Below are 21803 nucleotides of genomic sequence, written 5' to 3'. Positions count from 1 at the left end.
ACCCTTATTTTTTAGTGTTAGGCCTGGGTTGAATCTCAGCCTTCTCATGACCTAGACTTTTTCCTTTCACCCATAAATGGGTATAATATTACCTGCTGCAATAAGTGAAATAGTATATTGCAACACATAGTGTGTACAAAATATCCAGAACTGGTAACTATTTTATTTGTGTCAACACTATTTTTAAAGTGTACTCATTCGACAGCCTTTAAAAGAAAATTACCAAAAAAAATTAACTCAATTCATGATATCATTTCTTTATATGCTTAACTGAAAATAGAATGACAAGCCTTTCTAAAGCAGAAGGGACATATAGGTAAGTTTTCGATATATGTTCAAATAGTTCCTCATTCTTTTCTCACAACCTGGCTTCCCACCTGCCCTGTTTATTAGCAATGGCGTCAAGAGAGTGCCCCGCCCCATACCCCATCTCTAATTTGATCATGTATCAGGTATCCTCTGGTTATACCTCAAAGAGTGGCTAGCAGAGTATAGTATGCTTGGGAAATCCCTTGATATTACTGGTAGATTTGAAAAAAAAAAAACATAGTAAATATTGGGCAAACACATTCTTCGCAGAAAATGTCTTTAATTTTCAAAATTAGCCCTGTTTTCATGACCTCAAAATCACCAACCATTCTTATCTTGATTTGAAATGGAAAGGTACTAAATTTGTGATGGATGCCTCTAACTTTAGTGACTGCTCATTTTTCATGTTTCCTTATAATTATTACTAGGCATTGAGTAGGATTTTTCCATTATAAATAGGACTTTCTCTCTTTTAGCTCCTAGAAGTGACTTAAATATTCTTCAAGAAGGGAATGGATGTCTTTATATTTTTATTAGTGTGTGTCTCAGGAACCTACAATTTCCTTTGCTGTTTTAAATGTCGTGTAGTGATTGATATGTGAGACTGATTCATCTCCAAAATCTAATTTTAACCTTTCAGAGTAGAGAAAAGAAAGCTAACCGACCCACTTGAGGCTTTAAAAGAGAAATACTTGAGACCTTCTCCTGGATTCTTGTTTCATCCACAAGTAAGTATTTTGAATTTGAGATTTCAAGCTTGTAAACTAACTTGTTGATCCTGAAAAGCAGGTGCAATGAAATGAAAGAAATCTTGAGAACACTAGGATTTCCTATGACGCTGCTGTGGAAGAACACAGGAAATTCTAGTGGAATTAAAACTCAAGCTCCTTAAAGAAAAAGTCATTAATATATGTGTAAAGATGACATGGTTTTAGTGTTAAATTATTGTCTGTTGTTTACTGCTTATTGAGCCAAAGTGCACTTTGGAGTAAGCAGAAGTCAGTTAAGGAAATAAATATTGAAGTTGTCTTTTGTGTTTAAGGTTGCTGATAATAAGATACTGTGACTCGTCCCAAACTCAAGAAGGTCATTCTTGTTCTTTTAGTGCTTAGATAAAAACAGGAAATGAGTCTACCTGACGAGTTGTTACCATAGAGGGCGAAGGAATTTATCTAGAGACCATTGGGCATTCCAGTAAAGTTCTGTAATTGCACAAGAATTCACCACAATACCCAGAGCTATTTGCTGAATGGGGTCATGCCCATTTATCAAAATATATGCAGTTTCTCATTACAAGGAAAACATAAAATGCTATTATCTGATGGGTTCATCTCTATGTCCCTACCCATTTGGTTATTTTTTTAAAACTGGTTTACTTATCAATCCACATCTGGAGAATTGTATTGAAAGACCAAATATGTAAACATCTTGAATCTAATTCCCTGATTTATGTTTCATTTTATTTTGTTTTTGTTTAAAGAATACAAGTTCTGGACTTTATTGATAGAAAAATTTTTATGAAAATGTCTCAAAACAGAGTAAATTAATTTTGTTGCAATATGCTCAAACCAAAAATGATGGTATTTTAATAAAATAGGTGAAAATTTATGTAAAGTTCTTTATAGAAAATTATGAGGTAATTAATTCGTCTGGGGATATGATTTTTTTTCCTCCTCTCTCTTCTTCACTTTTTCATGTATTCTTTCAAAATCATGAGCAAGAACATTAGAGCTGAAATACCATCTCCTGGGATGGTTGGAGAAATCCATTATTGTTCAAAAATTATCACTCTAATTTAACTGAGAAAATACAGAATTTAGTATAAAAATTTTATAAATATTCCAATTAGTATTAACTTGATAAAGAAAGGCTAAGACTAAGGTAACATCATTTATATAATTATGTTATGGAAAATTGTAAATGTTTATCAGTAAATATTTTATACTTAGGCTGATCTAAATAGTACTTGAAAACTTTTGTGGGCTGGTAATTCTCAATATGTATTTTGTAAGATCTCTGAATTCAGATATTGTATAAAACGTACATCTCTCTTTATAACTTCCTAAGTATGAGTAATTAATTGTATTTATGAGGATATAATATTCATTTGATATTATAATACATTTAATTACAATAACCAATCTGATTATCATAGTCTGATAATCTTGAAAATTTAGTAATTAAATTGAGTATTATGGTCCATGGAATAATGGAGAAAAATAGGACTTTGGTTCAGTGTCTTTGAGCAATTAAGTCTATCTGCCTCTTTGTATTTTTTCTTTTCTTTGGTACCAGGGATTGAACTCAGGGGCATTCAACCACTGAGTCACACCCATAGTCCTATTTTGTATTCTATTTAGAGACAGGGTCTCACTGAGTTGCTTAGTGCCTCACTTTTGCTGAGGCTGGCTTTGAACTTGCGATCCTCCTGCTTCAGCCTCCTGAGCCACTGGTATTACAGGCAAGCGCCACTGAACCCGGTTGGTTCTTAGTTTTCTTATCTGTAAAAATGAAAGAGTTGACTGTAAGATCCCCATCTACTCTGAAATTCAGACATCTCTAGCTAATCAAGGTAAATTTATTGGTTCATAAGATGGGCAGTTTTGTCTACCAACAAACAAGTCCATAGCTGCAAGCCACTATTATAAATATAGCATATACGTATTTTTTTAATAAAATAGTATGAGAGAAAATACATTAGCTTTTAATATTCCCAAAGTTAATGAAAGATAGCAAAAGATGAGGCTTGCACCCAGTGCGTGGAGCACAGGAGGGCCTTTCTTCAGATCTGCACAGATGGGGCACTGCCTTTCTTTCCCCCACAGAATTGTCAGGTTTGGTGGAAGTGACTCCTGTTGTGACATGCTTCTATTAGAACACGACCCAAGAGGAACATTCAAAATATGCAATGCCCAGTGTGTCAGGAATACCGCCCTCCAGTCAGGACGGCTTGCTGCCCTTCTGGAGCAACAACTGGAGGTCTTGCTGTACCCACCATTAACATTCTATTTGCTGGATAGTGGGGCTGTCTGAGGGGTCTTTGAGGGTGAAGCACATTCAGTGTGTTTAAGGCAGAAGCTCTTTACCAACTACCACAGACTTATGTCATTGTTTTCAAAGCCATCATGGCTGTTTTAATGTGCAAGATTGCGCACTGCTGGGAGATGGCAGGAGCAATTTGGTTCCTCCTCCAATTTTCACCAGATCTTAAGACCAAACGGTCTGTTCTTTCAGAAACTTCCCTTTGATGTTCCAAAATCACAACAGATTTTTTTTCTCTTTTCTAGTACTCTACAATTCCATCCTAACCTCAAGATGTACCTTAAAACAAACAAAATATTAGATTTAGGGCTAGAAGTAATTGCTGCACAAATTGCTTTTCTGCTTATTAGCAAAAGTGCTGAAGTTTTGAGCAACAATAGTCAATCTCTCTGAGCCTTCTCAATGAGTACAATGGGAGCCCCACTCTCCGCCTGACTAGGGTTGTTGTGAAGATCAGTATTTACATGCAGGATGCGTTTTACTTGGTATGTGGAAGGACCTAATGAGAAAGATTTTACTATTATTATTATTATTATTATTATTATTATTATTATCATCATTATTATTATTTATATATGACAGCAGAATGCATTACAATTCTTATTACACATATAGAGCACAATTTTTTTTATCTCTGGTTGTATACAAAGTATATTAGTGGATACAGAAGCATCCCATTGTGAATATAAAGGAATATTCTTAAAATACCCTCTTCTCATTCCCTGAGCCCAGTTTCTTTTCCACGTATCTTGGAGAATTTGGAAAGATACATACTGTGTTTTTGGCATGATCTCCCTGGGCAGCAGTAGGGGTGGCACAGAGCAAAAAGCCAAAAACAGAAAGGCAGGCCTCTTCTCTCAGAGCTTGCCAAGATTTCATAGCTAAATAAGAAAATGCAAAGAGCATTCATTGTTTCACTTTCAATTTAAAGTATATTGAAACAAATCACATGGTCCCTCTGGGCTTCTGGATCTTCCTCTTCAAGGTAGAAATTACATCTGTCCTATCTACTTCTTAGGGTTATGCTAATAAAAAGTAGGTAATATTCTCAGTACTTTGGGGGAAAATCTTAAAAAAAAAGATATGTCAAGGCCTAGTAGTGGTATGCTCTAGGCAAATTTGATTTTGTGATTTTTCTATATTATTATATTCTACCAACACAGGCCTCCCTAGAGCATAATCCTTAGTTAACGATAAGTGAACATCTCAATAAATATTTATCCAATTGTATTGAAAGATAATTAGGCCTGCCATATGGAATAATAATATATGGTTTTAAAATTCTGTCAAAAATAATTAGAGGGTTTGATGAACTCATATATCAAAATTAAGAGAGGAATCCTCAGGGTCTAAGTTCCTTAGTTCTTAAAAGAAGTATGTTTCCTCTCTCAGGCCACTAGAGGACTTATTTAGCCTTTCATTTTTCTCTTATAAATAAGTTAGTTTACTATGAGGAAAAATAAGCACTACAGAGACTAGCCATAGATAAGCAGCTGAAATTCTTTATGATGTCTTATTTTAAATTATAATTTTGAGAAGCTGGTAATGGCTATCAATGGGTGAACTGGAAGGGTCAGTGTTACTGTGCCATCCCCAGTGTCCATGCCTTTGATTTCTATTTGGGTATTTGTCAATCACATTGATAGCTCATTGGAACTACCATAGAAATCATTGGGCAATTATGCCATTGTGCAAGTAGTTACTACTTGTTGGTTTGATTTTCCTAGTTTGAATATTATTTTTAGCTATTCATGCATTTTATTTTTAAAGGTGTGGTTTTGTATGCATTTGCAAAAAGAGATTATCTTTTACTTAAGCCTCTTTTTTCATTCATCTCTACTTTTTTGGTTTTTTGTTTTGTTTTTATTGACACCTCCACCTTATCCTGTTACTACAGTCCAAGGAACTGAGAATAAGTTATCTTTTTCCCAAGTCGTCATTTCTATATTGATGTGAAAATCACTTCAATCTTGCCATTCATGATCTATTTTGCCTTCATCAAGTGTTTTCTATTGTCATATTCTTCAGAAATTAAGATTTCAGCATTTTAAATCTACATATCTTCTTTATTCAAGATGTCAAAATTTATGAAATAAAAATATAGATTTATCCCCTTTAACCAAATAAAATAAGATTATTAAGAGTATAATCTTTGTGTTTCCTGGGGCACGTAACTACTGAGCCACAACCCCAGCCTTTTTTTATATTTTATTAAAGACAGGGTGTCACTAAGTTGCTTAGGTCCTCAGTAAATTGCTGAGGCTGGCTTTGAACTCGTGATCCTCCTGCCTCAGCCTCCAGAGCTGCTGGGATCATAGGAGTGTGCTTCCCAGTGAATCTTACCATCAATTGTAATAAATAATAGGACCTTTTTTCATTCTTTTAATTAATATTCTTAAGAGTTCTGCCAACTGATGGTCTGAGATCCTCGTTATCAAGCAATGAATTTCCAAGAACATCACCTTTTTGTTACTGAACTATTCACATCTTAGTAAATACTGTATTTCATTTATTATTGACAATATAAAATGCAAGAAATTGGATTTTTGCAGGAAATTAATTACTTTTTAATTATTGAAGAAAATTTTAGAGAACTCATTTTGCAGTGAGTAAAAATTAAAAGGGAGCATCTGCTTTGCTTTAAGACTTGCTAGTAGGTAGCATTTAGCTTTCTTAGAATAAAAAACATTCTTGGTTTATAACCTTGTTTCTAAAGTTTATTTTAGGTAATAGAGGAAGCTCAGCAGTATTATGAAAATACTCAGTTTTTCATTTCCTAAGCTTTTACTCAAGGTACAGTTACATGATAAGCCAAAATTACTAAATTAGGATAAATGTTAATTTCTCAAAGGATAGATTGCAATAAAGATACCAACACAGAAGTAATTTTTTGTTTTTGTTTCAATTTTGCTCCCAGTTCCAACTGCCTGATCAGAGAACTTGGGTAAGTTTCCTACTTATATTTTTAACTAAAGTAATGTAGCATTTAAAAGAAAACAGCTTACATTTTAAATTGCTGGACATACATAATGGATTCCGAGCCCCTTTCCATTAAATGATATGGCTACAACAGATAACTTCCCTACTTTATCAAGTTGCACAATACTTTCAGATATAATTGTGCATTTATTAATCTAGAAATTGTTTATGGAATGATTTTGTTTGATAAATCTGACCCATTCCACATAATTATTCCTTGATATGGACACATGAGAGTATGTTGTTAAAGAAGGCTTCACATGGGCCAGTAAGTGGAAATAACCATTATTTGGGGGACAGCATGTTAAAGATAAGTTCAATAAAGCCTTACACAGGATAAAACTTAGACTTGTGTAGATGCAGGCTGACATGGGAATTCTCATTCATATATCCCAAGGCAGAAATTGGTTCTGGCTATTTGGAAATGAAACTAAATGTTAAAAAATCCTTATCTGACTAGTGAATGGATCTTTTAGCATGGAGTCTCAACTTCTAGTTACTATTTCCAGAAACGGTCAGTTTCAGTAAATGGTACGAGGGAACAGATTTATATTTTTACTGGTAAAGTCATTTAGGATATAAAAAATCCTGCTTATTAACTTCTCACCTCCAAATACAACCTGGTCAATGGAAAAAATATATATCTCAAAATTTTCTGTAAGTATATGTACATTTACTTCTTTACTTAAAATTATGCTAATTTATGAGGAATGGGGAAAATCTTGGAGCATAGTCCAGCTGTCCTTTAAAAGCCACTATATTGTTATTATAAACTGCATTTAGTTGGAGCACTTTCACACTTTAGCACTTACCTATTTCTTCTATCTGGTGTTAGTTTTTTTCTTTACAAGGAATACCTCTAATTTCTCTCTTATGTGTAATATATGACAAATTGTCATTTTTCTTATTCTGGTGGACTTTAAAGGACTAAATTTATTTTTTTCAAAAGTAAAAACAATTTTTAGAAAGAGGAGAGAGAAAGAGAGAGAGAGAGAGAGAGAGAGACTGCGTGTGTGTGTGTGTGTATGTGTGTGTGTGTGTGTGTGTGTATTAGTTGTACAGTGTATGGGCTTGTTCTTTGATCATCCTGGCCTATATCTCCAGGATCCTCCTCTGTCTTTCCTGGCACGAATCTGTCCTGAGTGTTATGCCTCATGACCCTCATCTTTTCTAAGGTGTAGTATGATTTGGCAGTAGCTAAACTGTTAGTTACTTAAAGCTGGAGGTGTTAACCCCCTACACACATGACCAACTATCAAAGCCCATTCAGATTTTAAGTTGGATTCCCTGTTATAATATAAGAGCAAAGCAACTACCATTGCAATGCTCTGGACAAATTTCTACTCCATCACAGATTTCTCAGGGCTGCGAGATTCACATCTGTGTTATAAAACAGATACTAGTAGGAAATATTAAGATATATGCTTATAAATTTTAGGGGTAAAAATCTCTATGTGATTTCATAATCATGACTGCTGAATATGATGCATGGTGTGAGATAAACATGAAGTATGAATATTTACTTCTCCCTCAAATGACCATGACTTTGTGATTTCTCAAGATTATCAAGTGAATAAATATAGAAAGCTACCCAATCTACAAACTTTCCCATCATTAGTTATTTATGAATAGTTAGTTATTTTATGATAAAGACATGTGTAATTTAATTGTGAAACTTTAGGTCACATAATTCATGGTGCCTTTGGACATATCATTTCATATAATCAGGTTGTCATTTTAATAGTTTTAATGAGAAAATTTTTTTATGTCATCAGTCCTTGGCTGCCAGATAATAAATGTTAGGCTGAGCGCTTAGGACTCAGTTGATGATATCTTGCCTGCTGAAATGTTTTTAAAAATACTAGCTTTATTTGACTAGAGATATAGCTACATTTTTGGTAGGAGCTAGGGAATTGTGTCTAAATATTAGTTTGCGTCAGTATGAAGTTAATAGCCTCTTGGGGACTCGAAGGAGGTGAAACAACTTCCTCTTCCAGACATCTGGCTGCAGATACCATCAACAATTATTATATATGTAAATAAAAATTACTGTTCCATAGAAAAAAACTGTCATTTACTGATCTAAGATTAGCCTAAGACATCAATGGGTCACATGGTAATTCATTTCTAAAATATATGATCTAAGTTCTCTCCCCTTCAATTTCCCTATGCTCAGCAAATTTCTTATTCATAGTGGTACACATTAGATTTTCAATGGATTTTTTTTTCATAATTAGAAAATATAAAGTTAGATCTGTCCCATCCATTCCAATTAATTGATTTTTAAAATACTAGTTAGACTTTAAAATGAAGGTCAAAACTTGTTACATATTCTGTGAGTCAGGCCCGATAGAAGAAAAAGTTGGAGTTGTGCCCCATATGTTAGGTAAACTATCTTAACCCAATACCTTGATCTACGGTATAGACTAGAGTTGACATTGGTCACAGAGTTGCTAAACTACCCCAACTGGCAGATGCTAAGTCACTTCTGTTTTGGTGGGGACACATTTTTTCCAACTGAGGTCAAGAGCTATAAGAGCAAATCTTAAGATGAAAGGAGTACTCAATGATAGGTTTTATGTCACTTCGGTTGTTGCTAGCTGAGCAGAATGTGCGTGTGTGCGTGTGCATGCACACGTGACTACATGTGGTATTAAGAGCTATCCTTAGCTCACTTCCCATCTTCCTCCTCTTCCTTTCCTCCTCTGATTTAATCCTCTTTTCATTTGATATCAGAAGCCAAAGGTGGGGGTGGCTTCTAAGAGAAGCACTAGGCCATCCATATTCTTTCCCCTATTGTCTTTAAGAATGTCATTATTTAGCCATCCTGTCCATAATATATTTTCTTGTGTCTTGATGGTTTTCTCAAATTGAAACAGTTTGAGATAAAGTAATCACAGTGATCTTTCTTCAAAGGAGCTAGCTATTAGCAGCTACTAAAGCAAGACACATTTCTCAACAGCCAATTGCTCTCAAATAACTTGAAGGACTTGTAGTTTATGTGTGCTAGAGATGAAAGCTGAGAATAATAGTAGTCATGAGTAAGCTATTTTCCATATAAAAGGGAAAGTGTTTCTATAAGATGTATTGCTGCAGGAATCTGAGTGTGTCAGCGGGACAGACACTCCAGTGATTTAAAACCACTTGATAATGAAACTTTGCCCAAATATTAAATGTACATAAATAAAACATTTATAATCATCACCCATGCACTTACTGTTCTTCCCAATAAATACATGCGATCATGACCCTTACCCTTGCTTGTTACTGCTAATCAGCTTGAAGACCAGAGGTCATTTTTCACTTAGACAATGTATTCCACCATGGATAGAATATCAAAATGATTTTCTGCAAGGAACAATTAGAAGGAATAAATGCAAATAAAATAGTATCATAAAATATTTCTGGATTGATTTTTAATAAATAAAATCCAAAGTAGTGTGGAAATGTTAATGCCCTGCCTAGAAGGGGATAATGACTGTATTCTGCAGAGACAGAATTTCCTCCAACCTCTCTGAGCAACATCATCATTCCATATCTCTGCCCTGTGATCAGTATGTGTCAAAATCCTTCATAGTGACAAATGTGCTGTCCACTTGCATCTGTGGAGAATGTTTTAGCAGCTGAGTGATTATGAATCAAACCCTTGAGCTTATAGCCCTTACCGCCTCCCAATGCGTTCACATTTGTCGTCTGACAAGTAAATGTATCTTGACTTTCCTCTGAGATTTTTTTGCACTGTGTTTGATGAAAGACATTTGGCAAATTGGCAGTGGTACCCTGTACATTGCAATTTGTAGCTAGCATTAGGAGTCCGGGCATGAAATGAGAGGGCAGGTTTCAGGATAAAGAGAAAAGAAAGAGAGCTAACTAGAACATGAATAGGCATTTGAAAAATCAAACATAAAATATTTCCTTCATGAGAAGAGAATTGTGTTAGGGCCATTCTTGTTAGCATTTGGCTCTAGATTAAGAAGTTGATGTAACTTCGTATTCCTTTTTTTTTTAAGTAGGAAATGCTGTTTTTTATTTTTAATGTGAGTTTATAAATTAGATCTCTGTGTCTTTCTTGCTGTCTCATCAACGAAATAGTTAGCCTCTTGGGTTGACCAGTTGCCTTGGGTTGACCAGTTGCTTGGATTTGTGGTTATTACCATCTAGTCTTTATTTTCCTCGGAAGCATACAGAATGCATTCAGAGCCTTTTAAGTAGGTATTTACCCAGAGGTGTAAGGAGAACCAAAATTGTAAATAGTAAGTGATTTGATATAACAAGATGGCTTGTCTACTTAAAAATTTGGTTGTTAACCTAGCTTCTGAATAAAATGCAGGCACTGAGAAAACTTAACATTTTGAGAGGGCTGAAGGAGAGGGGAAAGTCCCTCTAACCGTAGACATTAAGCGTAGACATTAAGGATCAAACTGACTTTAAAATGCCACCCTCTAATTGTGACTCTATCAACTGTGTGTGTAGGTAAACTAAAACTTGATTATTATAAGCAAAATCAATTAGGTTGTTAGAATTAGGCAAAGTTTTTATTCATGTATATTTCTGTAAGAGTATGATTATGTGCCCATCTCCCCGTCTTATAAAGTGCACATCAAGTTACATGAAAACTTGATCAATTGTCATTTCAGCTCAAATCTTTATCCAGACAGATTAATATTTCATCAAAATTGTTCATATGTGATCCTACTTAAACATTCTGATACTAATTTAACATACTCTTAGGCAATATACCTCTTGTACATTTTCTTTCTTCTTTTTTTTCTTTTTGGATTACACATATTTGACTTAAGCTGAGTCTTTGGTCTCATGATTTTTATTACCTAGGCAAGACATATATCATCTTTCCCTAAAATTCCAGTTTTTTATTGACATCCATAACAGTACTATTAATTAAATAAAATGTTGATTTGATTTGATTACGTCTTTTAGGTATTTTATCAGATTTTTATATAACATTTTAACTAAGGTCTTATGAATAAAGTTCACCTAGCATCATATAAGCTTGGTTCTACCTTTATTTCCACAAACAAATATTTTGTGGTTTAATGTTGAGACCCTACAATTTTTTTTCCAAACTCATTTTATTCAGAAAATTTGACCCTTTCCCATTAATAATGGTTTTTGTTTGCCAGTGATTAGTACAGAAGGAAAAATGTCTGATCAGACCCTGCATGGTCCTGTGCTTTTGCCTTTCAGATGTCAGCTATTGAAAACATGGCAGAAAAGCTAGAGAGCTTCAGTGCCCTGAAGCCCGAGGCCAGCGAGCTTCTCCAGTCGGTGCCCTCTATGTTCAACTTTAGAGCACCTCCCAATACCCTGCCTGAGAACCTACTGCGGAAGGGAAAAGAGCGTTACACCTGCAGGTAACCTGCAAAGTTAATTATGGCTGACTTTCCAAAAATCTCCCCTCTGATTTCAAAAGGCCCTTTTGTTTTTTCTGGAAATTATTCTTGATTGGATGACTAATAGAAACCATGATAGATTTCAGGCACTTCAAAGTGTTCTTTATTTAGTGAGATATAAAAATAGTGGTTTTAAAAAATTATTATTAAATGAGAATTTTAACACAGGCCATTTGGTTGTGATGAATGAGGTTGGAAACAGTCCAACTACTATCTACTTGTCTCACTTTGATATTTATGAATTTTCTTTCACAGTTAATTATTTTCATCCAAAGGTAAAATACTACTGTCCTCCAGTATACATTTATTAATTGTCATGGCAATGGGGAGTAACACCATTCTTGAAGGATGAATAGTTCATAAGTTAAAAAAAAAAAACTAGAGAATAAATTTTTTAGTTACTTACGAGTAGAAGAGTAAAGCTTATCTTTATGTTTTTGTTTTTCTGTATTAAAAAAATAAATTAGATGCTTATAATTTCTGATTTGTCCTCAGAAAATTGTGCTATCTGACTCAGGCATATCAATTTATCTGCTCTTAGGAAAATGTGTCACTTTCTTTCCAGAAAGGCTTTTATGGGAACATACCTTGATGGATGAAGTCTCAGGATCTTGTCTGATCTGATACCACTCAATGTGCAGAGAGTTGTCACTATGGCTGACATGTAAAATGAGATGAAACCTTTGAAATATGTTTACATCCACCCAGAATCACAAACTCTCGTCATTTTTTTATCCCCTTGTCTGGTTCAGTTTTGTGAATGTAAAGATACGGAGTTAATAAAAGAGGCATATGGGGGTCATCAAAACTAAAGTCTATTTTCATAAACTGCTTACTTATGCACGAGCAAATTCAACCAGATCTCATAGTGCAGCCTTTATTTGTAGAGTTATTTATATCTGTAGAATGGCTTTGTTGCAAATTTTAAATACCAAAGACATGTGAGTTCCATGCAAGATTAATTAAATCAGGAATAAGCATCTGGCTGCTCTGCAGCGCGAGTGAAATAAAGTTGACTGTGCTGACTTTCTCTTATAAACATCTTTTCATAACAGATACTGTGGCAAGATTTTTCCAAGGTCTGCAAACCTAACACGACACTTGAGAACCCACACAGGAGAGCAGCCGTACAGGTCTGACAGTGATTCTTCTAAATATCTTGATAAATAATGTAAAATTCAAACTGCACTCCTAGGCACAAGTTTAAAGGAAGCTACTTTTATCTGTGGCTGAATGAATGTGTACTCAGTGCTGAGTCAAGGAAGAATTATCTGATTGCTAGGACCTAAATTTAGAAGAGTCCCATATTCTTTAGCCAAGGCTTCCTACCTATCAGTTTAAAAGTTCTGGGTCAGAGTTTACTAAAGAATAAGCATTTAAGAGACGCTAGTCATTTAAAAAATTATTTATTATTACTTCAGTGCTCTTTCTCAATCCCTACTATTTTAGTTGACAAAAATTAAAATATTACATTTTCCATTTCCCAGTCTATACATACTTTGTTTTCTCAGCACAGCAAACCAGTGTCCTCAGGTCACAATAGGAAGTTTAAAAAAAAAAAAAATCTTAAGCATCAGGAAGAGGGGAAAAAAAACATATGTAACTGGAGATAAAACAGATAATATAGAGTATATTAAAGGAAAAGGGCCAATTCTATCAACAATTTCCTGAAGTACCTATTAGTTCATTCTATTAAATGTCAAAATTAGCAATATGATAAAAACATCTAATTTTAATGTTATATTTTATAAAAGAATGAAAATAAGCAATGTAGCCCCTTCCAGTTTTAAAATAAGACCTACATTTTTTAATGTGCAATTCTTCATGAACAGTTTTAGGAACTCATATTTTTTCCAAGAAAGAATGGTATTTATCTCAAGTTATATCATAATTTCATTCTCCTTTGAAATTCGTATGCATTTCATGTGTTTAAAATTATTTGAGTCTGAATACTAACATTTTTTTAAATAAGTAAATTATACAGTTTCAGAGGTTTTTTTGTTTGTTTGTTTTTTACATGCAAGAATGAGACAATGGGCAGAAGCCAATGCTCATTTGAAGATAATCAAAATTTTAGAACAATAGAAAGACTTAAACTCAAAAACATCACAGTGTTTTATAAATTTCCTTGATATCCTACATATTTTATAAATCACTGATCATACATGATGTTTTTACTTTACACATAATAGGGTGTGCTTAGTCAAAAAGATCTTTTAGAGATATTAACAATGGAAAATTTTCCATAATTTCTCCTTAGGAGAAAATTCCATCTTCTGGGGATTCTGATTAAGGAGAAGAAAAGATTTGCGCCTTTATGTTTTGTTATGGCCGAGGGTACTGGTATGCAATGATGATACCATGCTCTACTTACTCCTTCTCTGTACCTGAATGCACTAGTTTTAATTTTTTCCTCATAAATTGTAGTACTGTACATGTATTTTTTAAAAAACAAAAACCAGCAGAGCTGGAGATCTTAAACAATGTTTTTTCCAGCCCTTCCCTCTGTTTTGCAAATAAAGACAGGGAGGGAGGGGAGAGAAAGAGAAAGCTAGGGTGGGGGGAGGGAATGAGAGGGAGGGAAGGAGGGAGAGAGGGAGGGGGAAAGAGAGAGAGAACCAGGCAAGAGCTCACTAACTGCCTCTGTGAAGTCTGGTACCAACAGAGTCGAAATTAAAATTCGGGCCCAGAACTCTCACATCTGGGTTTTTCTCTTACAATCCTCTTGACCACCTTATCTACATCCAATAATCAGGAAGGCCTGATAATATAATACTCATGATTGAATTATTCATTTTAAGAATTTCTGGAACTTTGATCTGATTTGAACTGATTATTTTTTTTAACCATCTATTAATTCATTGGAGTAGAAAGGAATGATTTTTTAAAAGAATTTTTATTTAGAGTGCTTACCCCTCTGGCCAAGATGTTAGCAGAAGAGAGATATAAGGTAACAGCTTATCATGGGATAAAACATCCCTGTGGGCCAATTTTATTAAGATTTGAGAAGATGATGTCTACTAGATTTGGAAGAGCCCCTTTTGCATATAATCAGGAAGTCGGAAGTATGTGCTAGATTATATCTCTCTTCTTCATGATTTGTGTAAAAAATGAGTGAAAATTTTTCTAAAATGTTTGATGAGAGTTTAGGTTTTCTCTGCAGTATTGGCTAAGTCGTTCGGCTTCATACAACATAATCCTGTTCCATGTACCTTGCTTCTATTACAGTGGGCCTCTGAATAAACAAAGCTATTTCAAAGACCGCTGTGATTCCATGTACTTATTTTTCAGAAGTAGAGGCTGAAAGGGTACAACCTCCATCAACATGGGGTTCCACACAGTTTATCTTAATATGATAAGCAAGAAAAGTTGAGGAACTTCATGAGGCCAGAACAATTTTTAAGGGGGAAGAATTAAAGCAGTCCTTAAGTTGGTTTACTCATACTACGCCAAAGCGACTATTCAACAGATTTGTTTTTCCTACTGAACTGCCTAGACTTTTGGTATCACGTAAGGACAGCTGTAGAAGCCCAAGGACCTGGAGTGGAATGGAGTGATTTCTGATTTAGAGCACTTGAACTTGAGTCTGCAATCAGAAGAGGGAAGATAAGGGCCCTTCATACATGGAAGAATGAGTTAAGAATGTTCTGGCCACTGTTAGAAATTTTCACTTAAAAGTCACTTGGAAAAAGTCAGTTGTTGTTTTTTTTTTAAGCAACACACACACACATACACACACACACACATCACAGCACATAAACAAATGATGGACTCTTTATCTTCTAATGCCAGTAGAGAATAACTCCATTAATTACAAAACCCACTTTTCTTCCTCATTGATAAGAACTGGTGGGGATGCTGGGGTCTTGCATTTTATATTTTTACTTGATACCAAAAAAAAAAAAAACAACTTTAAAATGATTTTATTTTATTTTTTAAATCTAATTGAAGGCAGAAACAATTAACCAACCAATAATAAGTGCTTTCTTGAAAACCTGACCTCCTTTGAATCTGTACTGAGACTGCAAACTCTTGAAGAAACATTGAAATAGAAAATTAGGAGATAGGGAGAGGGAAGCTGATTGAAACCTTTGCTTTCATCTGGAAGAGTTAGTGGCAGCTTGACTTGCTTTTGCAGCAGTTTAAAGATTAATAAATGCTTTGGGATTCCCAATCACTAAAGGTGATGAAAATCACTGTCTTTGGCATCAGACAACACTGTTCTCATTGTCTCCATTTTAAAGGCTTGGAATGTTTATTGCTACTTTGGAGAAGATAAGAGAATGTCTTTAGGATTAGCAACAGATTAGGAGAATTTGCTAAGAAACTAATTAATCAGACTCTCCAATTTTGAATGAAGAAGTAATCTTTTACTTCAATGAATACATGAATTTGTTTCATGTTTGTTTAAAAAGAATCCAATTGTATTTATGCTAAGCAGAAGATAAAAGATTATTTCATTTCTTGATGTCCTTAGTTTTGTGAGGTTTATTTAAAATATTAGAACTAAGTGTTGTAAAAGACTTGGAAGCCATAGAATCACTAGTATATTGGTACATTTTTTTTCACAAAGTCATGAAAATATAACCCTCAAAGTCTATTGGAATTGAAATCTTAACTGTGTGAATAGTGTTCTTCCCTGTGCCTTTTTTAAACTAACATTTCATGGGTGATAATTTTTTATCTGTGTCTTATGAGTCTTGAGAAATATCTTTTGATTTGCTTGCAAGTATTTTCTCTGTGCTTATTTTTCAGATGCAAATACTGTGACAGATCATTTAGCATATCTTCCAACTTGCAGCGGCATGTTCGCAACATCCACAATAAGGAGAAGCCCTTTAAGTGTCACTTATGTGACAGGTGTTTTGGTCAACAAACCAATTTAGACAGGCACCTAAAGAAACATGAGAATGGGAACATGTCTGGTAAGTATTTGTGTTACAAGAACAAAAATGACTTTATTTTTCACATTTTAAAAGATAATTGTGATCTTCTTTCTTTCCATTTGGATTCCAAATTCAGATCTTACTATAAATTTACAACCAAGAGTCCCTTGAGAATTTGGAATCATGGGAATGGTATGATCATTGGTTAATGCACAGGTCAATGGCCTTATTTGGACTATTATTATTATTATTATCTTATTCTGCTGGATTCGTTTCAAAGGGGAATCTCAAGCAAAGAGAACCATGATTGTACTCACTGTAGACATCTGAATGGAGGTTTCCTGAATCACAAGGAACAATCTTTCCACCTGTTGTTCAGAATGTGTCCCTTTAGCATTTCCAGAGGGGCAGCTCCAGAATGCCACACTCTAAATATTAACCTAGAAACCATGGCTGCATTTGCAGGAGGACTGCAGTACAGGGAACCTCTCTAGGGTAACATTTTTGAAGTTTAGGCATAGAAAACTGTCAACATGATCAGAGCCACCCACAGCAATCCATGGAGGTGTCTTGTTTTTGTCACTAATTCTGATGTAAAATTAAATCAAAAGTAATGAATCAAAAGAAAAAAAATAGCTTTCCCTTAAACCTACAAGCATATATTTAGTGGAAAGGACTGTAGGTCCTTTGTCTTTGGCTTCTTAGAGTCAGATACTAACTCAGTAACTAACATTGGCCTGGTGTATACATATGCAGAACCCACCAGTGCAGTCACAGGTTCTTTCTAGGATGTTAAGGAATGGGTTAGGAAGTTGAGAACTCTTCTGGGGTTCAGATGGGGCTCAGGAAAAGAGATTTTAGGAGCAAAAAAATATGGATTTACTACTAATCTTTATTTAAAGAGATTTGTTTATTATCAATCTTTCATTTATTGATCATGGTTTTAAAATGTGCCTATAAAAGCACATGGTTTATGATTTGAGTAGTGTGACTCCTTATAGCTACATACTGTTCATTTCCCATACTATTCACTTCAAAGTAAAAAAAAAAGAAAGAAAGAAAATCTAACATTCATGGTTTTAAATATTAGATTAGTGCAGAAATCTAATCCGGTATCCAAAACAGGCCACACTCTCTAACCATATGTTTACTCATAGCCTACTCCTGTAATTTTCTAATTAAAGCTATTTTGTAAAAAAAGAAAATCTAATGTGTAACTTTTCAAAGTTGAATAGTTATCTATTAACACAGATTATGACTTCTTTAAATGAAAGGAACATTCTGATCTCTTGTTTTTGTCATATAGACTACTGTGATTAGCTATTAAATTGTAGATACTTTATGAGCAAGATAAACAGCATAAAGCTAATGTTGGTATGAGTTTTGACCATGTAAATAGTGCTTACAATTGTGCCAATGTATGTAAACACTGAAGTAGTCCTAATTTTGTAGGCAAGAAAAGCTGAGGATCACCTTGTAGCAGGCTGATTCAAAATTGTTGTCTTCTTATTAGATCAGCCCTTGGGCTGCTATGTTCTGAGCCTATCCATGGCTTTGCCCAAGTCAAGATGCAGAATATTCAGTATGTTCTCAATCCCTATTTTGTAACATATTTTAGTACAGCAGTAATAAATATGCATTGATTGTAATCAGGACTGGGTACAGTTTCTTCTTTCTGAAACTATTTAAGACCTGTCTTTATTTGATTCACCCTATCTCTGCGTTAGATGAATGAAAACATTTCCATGTGACAGTGGAGGTGGGGAAAGCTAGTGAAAGAAATGATATCCTTGGAGACTGTACCTCATGACTTTAATGGGTCAGAATATTTTCAAGGGATTTTGATGGGCATGCATATTTTGTTAAATTGGGAAGAATTCAACCTCCTAATGTTACTATTTTGTGTTTTAAGAAACAGCACTGATCAAATTAATAAGAAATGAGGTTGAAAATAAGTTGCCACATCAATAATAATCTTTGTCACAAAAGGCTTTCTGCTCCATTCAGGTACAGCAACCTCGTCACCTCACTCTGAACTGGAAAGTACAGGTGCGATTCTGGATGATAAAGAAGATGCTTATTTCACAGAAATCCGAAATTTCATTGGGAACAGCAACCATAGCAGCCAGTCTCCCAGGAATGCAGAGGAGAGGTAAAGCTGGTTTTTGCTTTTTAAATTCCTCCTCTAGGTTTCTAGAGGAGGAGGGAGAGAAGAAATTTTTAAACTCTGTGACATCTAAAATGAATGTATTTCTAAATATATTTTCTGGGCTCACTTTTGTAGTACTACTATTACTCCTTCCACCAATGACTAGTATTTATTTAGTGCATATTAAATACTATATATACATAATACTTGACCCTTTGGGATTGTGACTATAATTTTAGCAGTGAAGGAATGGAGACATGCAAGATTAAATGACTTGCTGAGGTCACAGAAGTAATAAATGGGATTCAACATGATTTCTCTGGTTCCAGAACCCCTGACTTTACCTCCATTGTGCTTCTCTTGATAGCTAAACAAAATGTTTTATCAAAATTTCAAAAGGAAGCTGGGTGCGGTGACACACACCTATAATCCCAGTGGCTCAGGGGGCTGAAGCAAGAGGATCATGAATTCAAGACAGCGAGTTGCTAAGCAACTCAGTGAGTCCCTGTCTCTAAGTAAAATACAAAATAGAGCTGGAGATGTGGCTCAGTAGTTGAGCACCCCTAAGTTCAATCCTCAGTATGCCCCCAAAAAATTTTTTCAAAAGGAGAATGGAAAAACCCCACAGGGATTCAATGGAATCACAGGTCATTATTAGCTACTATCATAGATCATATATTGTGTGTATTATACATAATTTAAAACTCTCTGTGTCTGTCTCTATCTCTCTCCTCCCTCCCTCCCTTTCTATATATATGTAAATATATATATTTGTATATATTGATATGTCTTTATATATGAAATACTCATTGAGTGTCCCTCAAATATCTGAAATTAATTAGGATTCTAACATTACTTCATGTTCTCTCAGTCGGTGCACATTTAATTCTGGTGGTTTATTTCAGTGGTCATAATCATTCTTATTTTTAGTGATATGGTAAACTTCCTCCCTCTTGCCAATATCAATTTAACACATGTTAAAATAACTTTCCTTTATTTTAGTTAGTTTCTCCATTAAGATGTGCTTTAAATAAACATTTTTACCAAATGTTAATGCTATTTATAAGAACTAACACCTACCACATTACCTTGTATGCAAAGTTCATGAAAATTATTTTGCCAAAACTACTGGATGCAGTTTTCCTTATCTATTAGTTATAATCAAGTATCTGAAATTGGGAAATACACTTTTCTGAACCTAACTATCCTGTGACTTTTTAAATTGGGATGCTGCATTGTAAATATTAATATAACATGAGACCTGTTAATGAAAGTTCAATTATTTTTCATTACACCAATTCCACTGGGTTAGTATGCTTCATTTTTGATGCTGGTGAACATCAAGGTTAATTATTTTAGGTAGTTTCTTCATTAAAATGTGCTTTAAATAAAAATTTTTACCAAATAGCACAAAAACATACTACCACTTTTGTTCTCTACCTTGTATAAAAGCATATCCAAGGAAAAAGGGAGGGAAAGGTCTTTCTGGGTGTTCAAGACATCTGATAAGAACTGTACATTGTGCTGTATCCTTCCTACTACTTGCTCCTTCATGTGCATGAGTGTGTTTGTGTGTGTGTGTGTGTGTGTGTGAGAGAGAGAGAGAGAGAATGTGCATGAGTGTGTTTGTGTGTGTGTGTGTGTGTGTGTGTAAGAGAGAGAGAGAGAGAGAGAGAGAGAGAGAGAGAGAGACAGAAGGATACAGCAGATGATTCGAAAAGCAACATAGTAAAAGCAAGTAAGAAGCACAATCTTAAATTTTGATAATGATATTGACAAGATGCAAATTTAAAAAAAAAAACTGAACAGAAGATACAATTTGAATTCTGAGATGCCTGTTCAGATTTCCTAGCTCTTAACTGGAGATCTGTGAGTCTGTGTCACCACAACATCTGGCTTCAACATGTCTAAACAGCACAGAAGTAAGAAGGTTGAATCATCCAGCTTTTCCCTCCTCTGCTCCTATCAGGCTACTTTTGATGAATAATTTATCCCCTATAAATTGCCACATTTGAAAGCATAATTAACAAAAAGATTGTCTTAATTATGTTGGCTTTTGTTACTTTTGGTTTTCATCCATGCACTTTTGTTCTTTTACTTATTCTTTCATTTGAAAAAAAATAACAATTTTGATCTGTTCTAGCTAGCAAGTTGGCAGTGTATCTGGAAACTAATAATTTATGTCTGTGTGAAATATGTTTTCATCATTCTTTGATAAAAGAGGTTAAATGATTGGTTATATAAAATGCTTAATAATAATGATATGACTTTTTCTGGTCAAATGAATTTTTAGTATGTGCATCTGTCATAGCCAAGATTGTTTTATTTATGGATTAATTTTATTCTGGAAATCTAAGTACTAAGCTCTGCTCATTTTTATATGAAAAAATTATGGGGATAAATTACTGATACCCAATCTTCCATAATCTGAAAAATGTTTACATTGCTTGTGAAAGTCATACATGACTATAACAATAATTTAACAGTCTCTCTGAGTTTTCTGAATTAATAAGTAGATAAAAGAGCAAGGCAAAATGGGAAAACTGTGAATGGCCCAGAAATTAGGATGTCTGAATAGCCATGATGGTTCTATCCCTAACAAGTGTTCTGAACTTGAGAAAAATATTCTCTAGAGCAAACTGTTTATACTTACTTTGTAACCAATTACAATTTATAAATTTCATGTCAAAGCTGAAATCCAATTACCCTTATTTTAATGTTCATTTCAGAGCCTGAGAAGCTTACTATAATTTCATAAATACCCTCAAGTATATTAAATTCCTGGGTAATTAATTTTTAAAATTATTCTTGATCTGCATATTACAACTTGTGTAAGCAAAATCTTGCATACGACTTTTTAATAAAAATACTATATTATTTTGCATCATTATATTAGACCTGCTTCTTAAGGAAAACTTCAGAAATCAGTACAATTCCATTTTTATTCACTTCCTACTTCAGTATTTTCCTGGGAAACAAGGAACTTTTTCACACTCAGACTATTAAGAATAATTTGGAAATATTACA

At 34.2% G+C, this 21803-nt stretch overlaps 1 protein-coding gene across 14 annotated transcripts in view; it reads left to right on the top strand.

The window, feature by feature from the left end:
• The window catches only part of Mecom (MDS1 and EVI1 complex locus), a 539517-nt gene that overhangs the window by 510660 nt on the left and 7054 nt on the right, over nucleotides 1–21803 (top strand). For 8 of the 14 annotated variants that reach the window (XM_040270053.2, XM_040270050.2, XM_040270049.2 and 5 more), the window contains 6 exons: nucleotides 950–1037; nucleotides 6269–6295; nucleotides 11536–11702; nucleotides 12797–12874; nucleotides 16497–16666; nucleotides 18617–18779. In XM_040270053.2, coding sequence (XP_040125987.1) covers nucleotides 950–1037; nucleotides 6269–6295; nucleotides 11536–11702; nucleotides 12797–12874; nucleotides 16497–16666; nucleotides 18617–18779 — 693 coding nt within the window. The remainder of the gene's footprint in view (nucleotides 1–949; nucleotides 1038–6268; nucleotides 6296–11535; nucleotides 11703–12796; nucleotides 12875–16496; nucleotides 16667–18616; nucleotides 18780–21803) is intronic. The other 6 variants (XM_013361600.4, XM_021731171.3, XM_013361601.4 and 3 more) reach the window with 3 other exon arrangements.

The sequence above is a fragment of the Ictidomys tridecemlineatus genome, chromosome 3, assembly GCF_052094955.1.
Source record: "Ictidomys tridecemlineatus isolate mIctTri1 chromosome 3, mIctTri1.hap1, whole genome shotgun sequence".
NCBI classification, from domain to species: domain Eukaryota; kingdom Metazoa; phylum Chordata; class Mammalia; order Rodentia; family Sciuridae; genus Ictidomys; species Ictidomys tridecemlineatus.
This window is presented reverse-complemented; position numbering and strand designations above follow the sequence as displayed.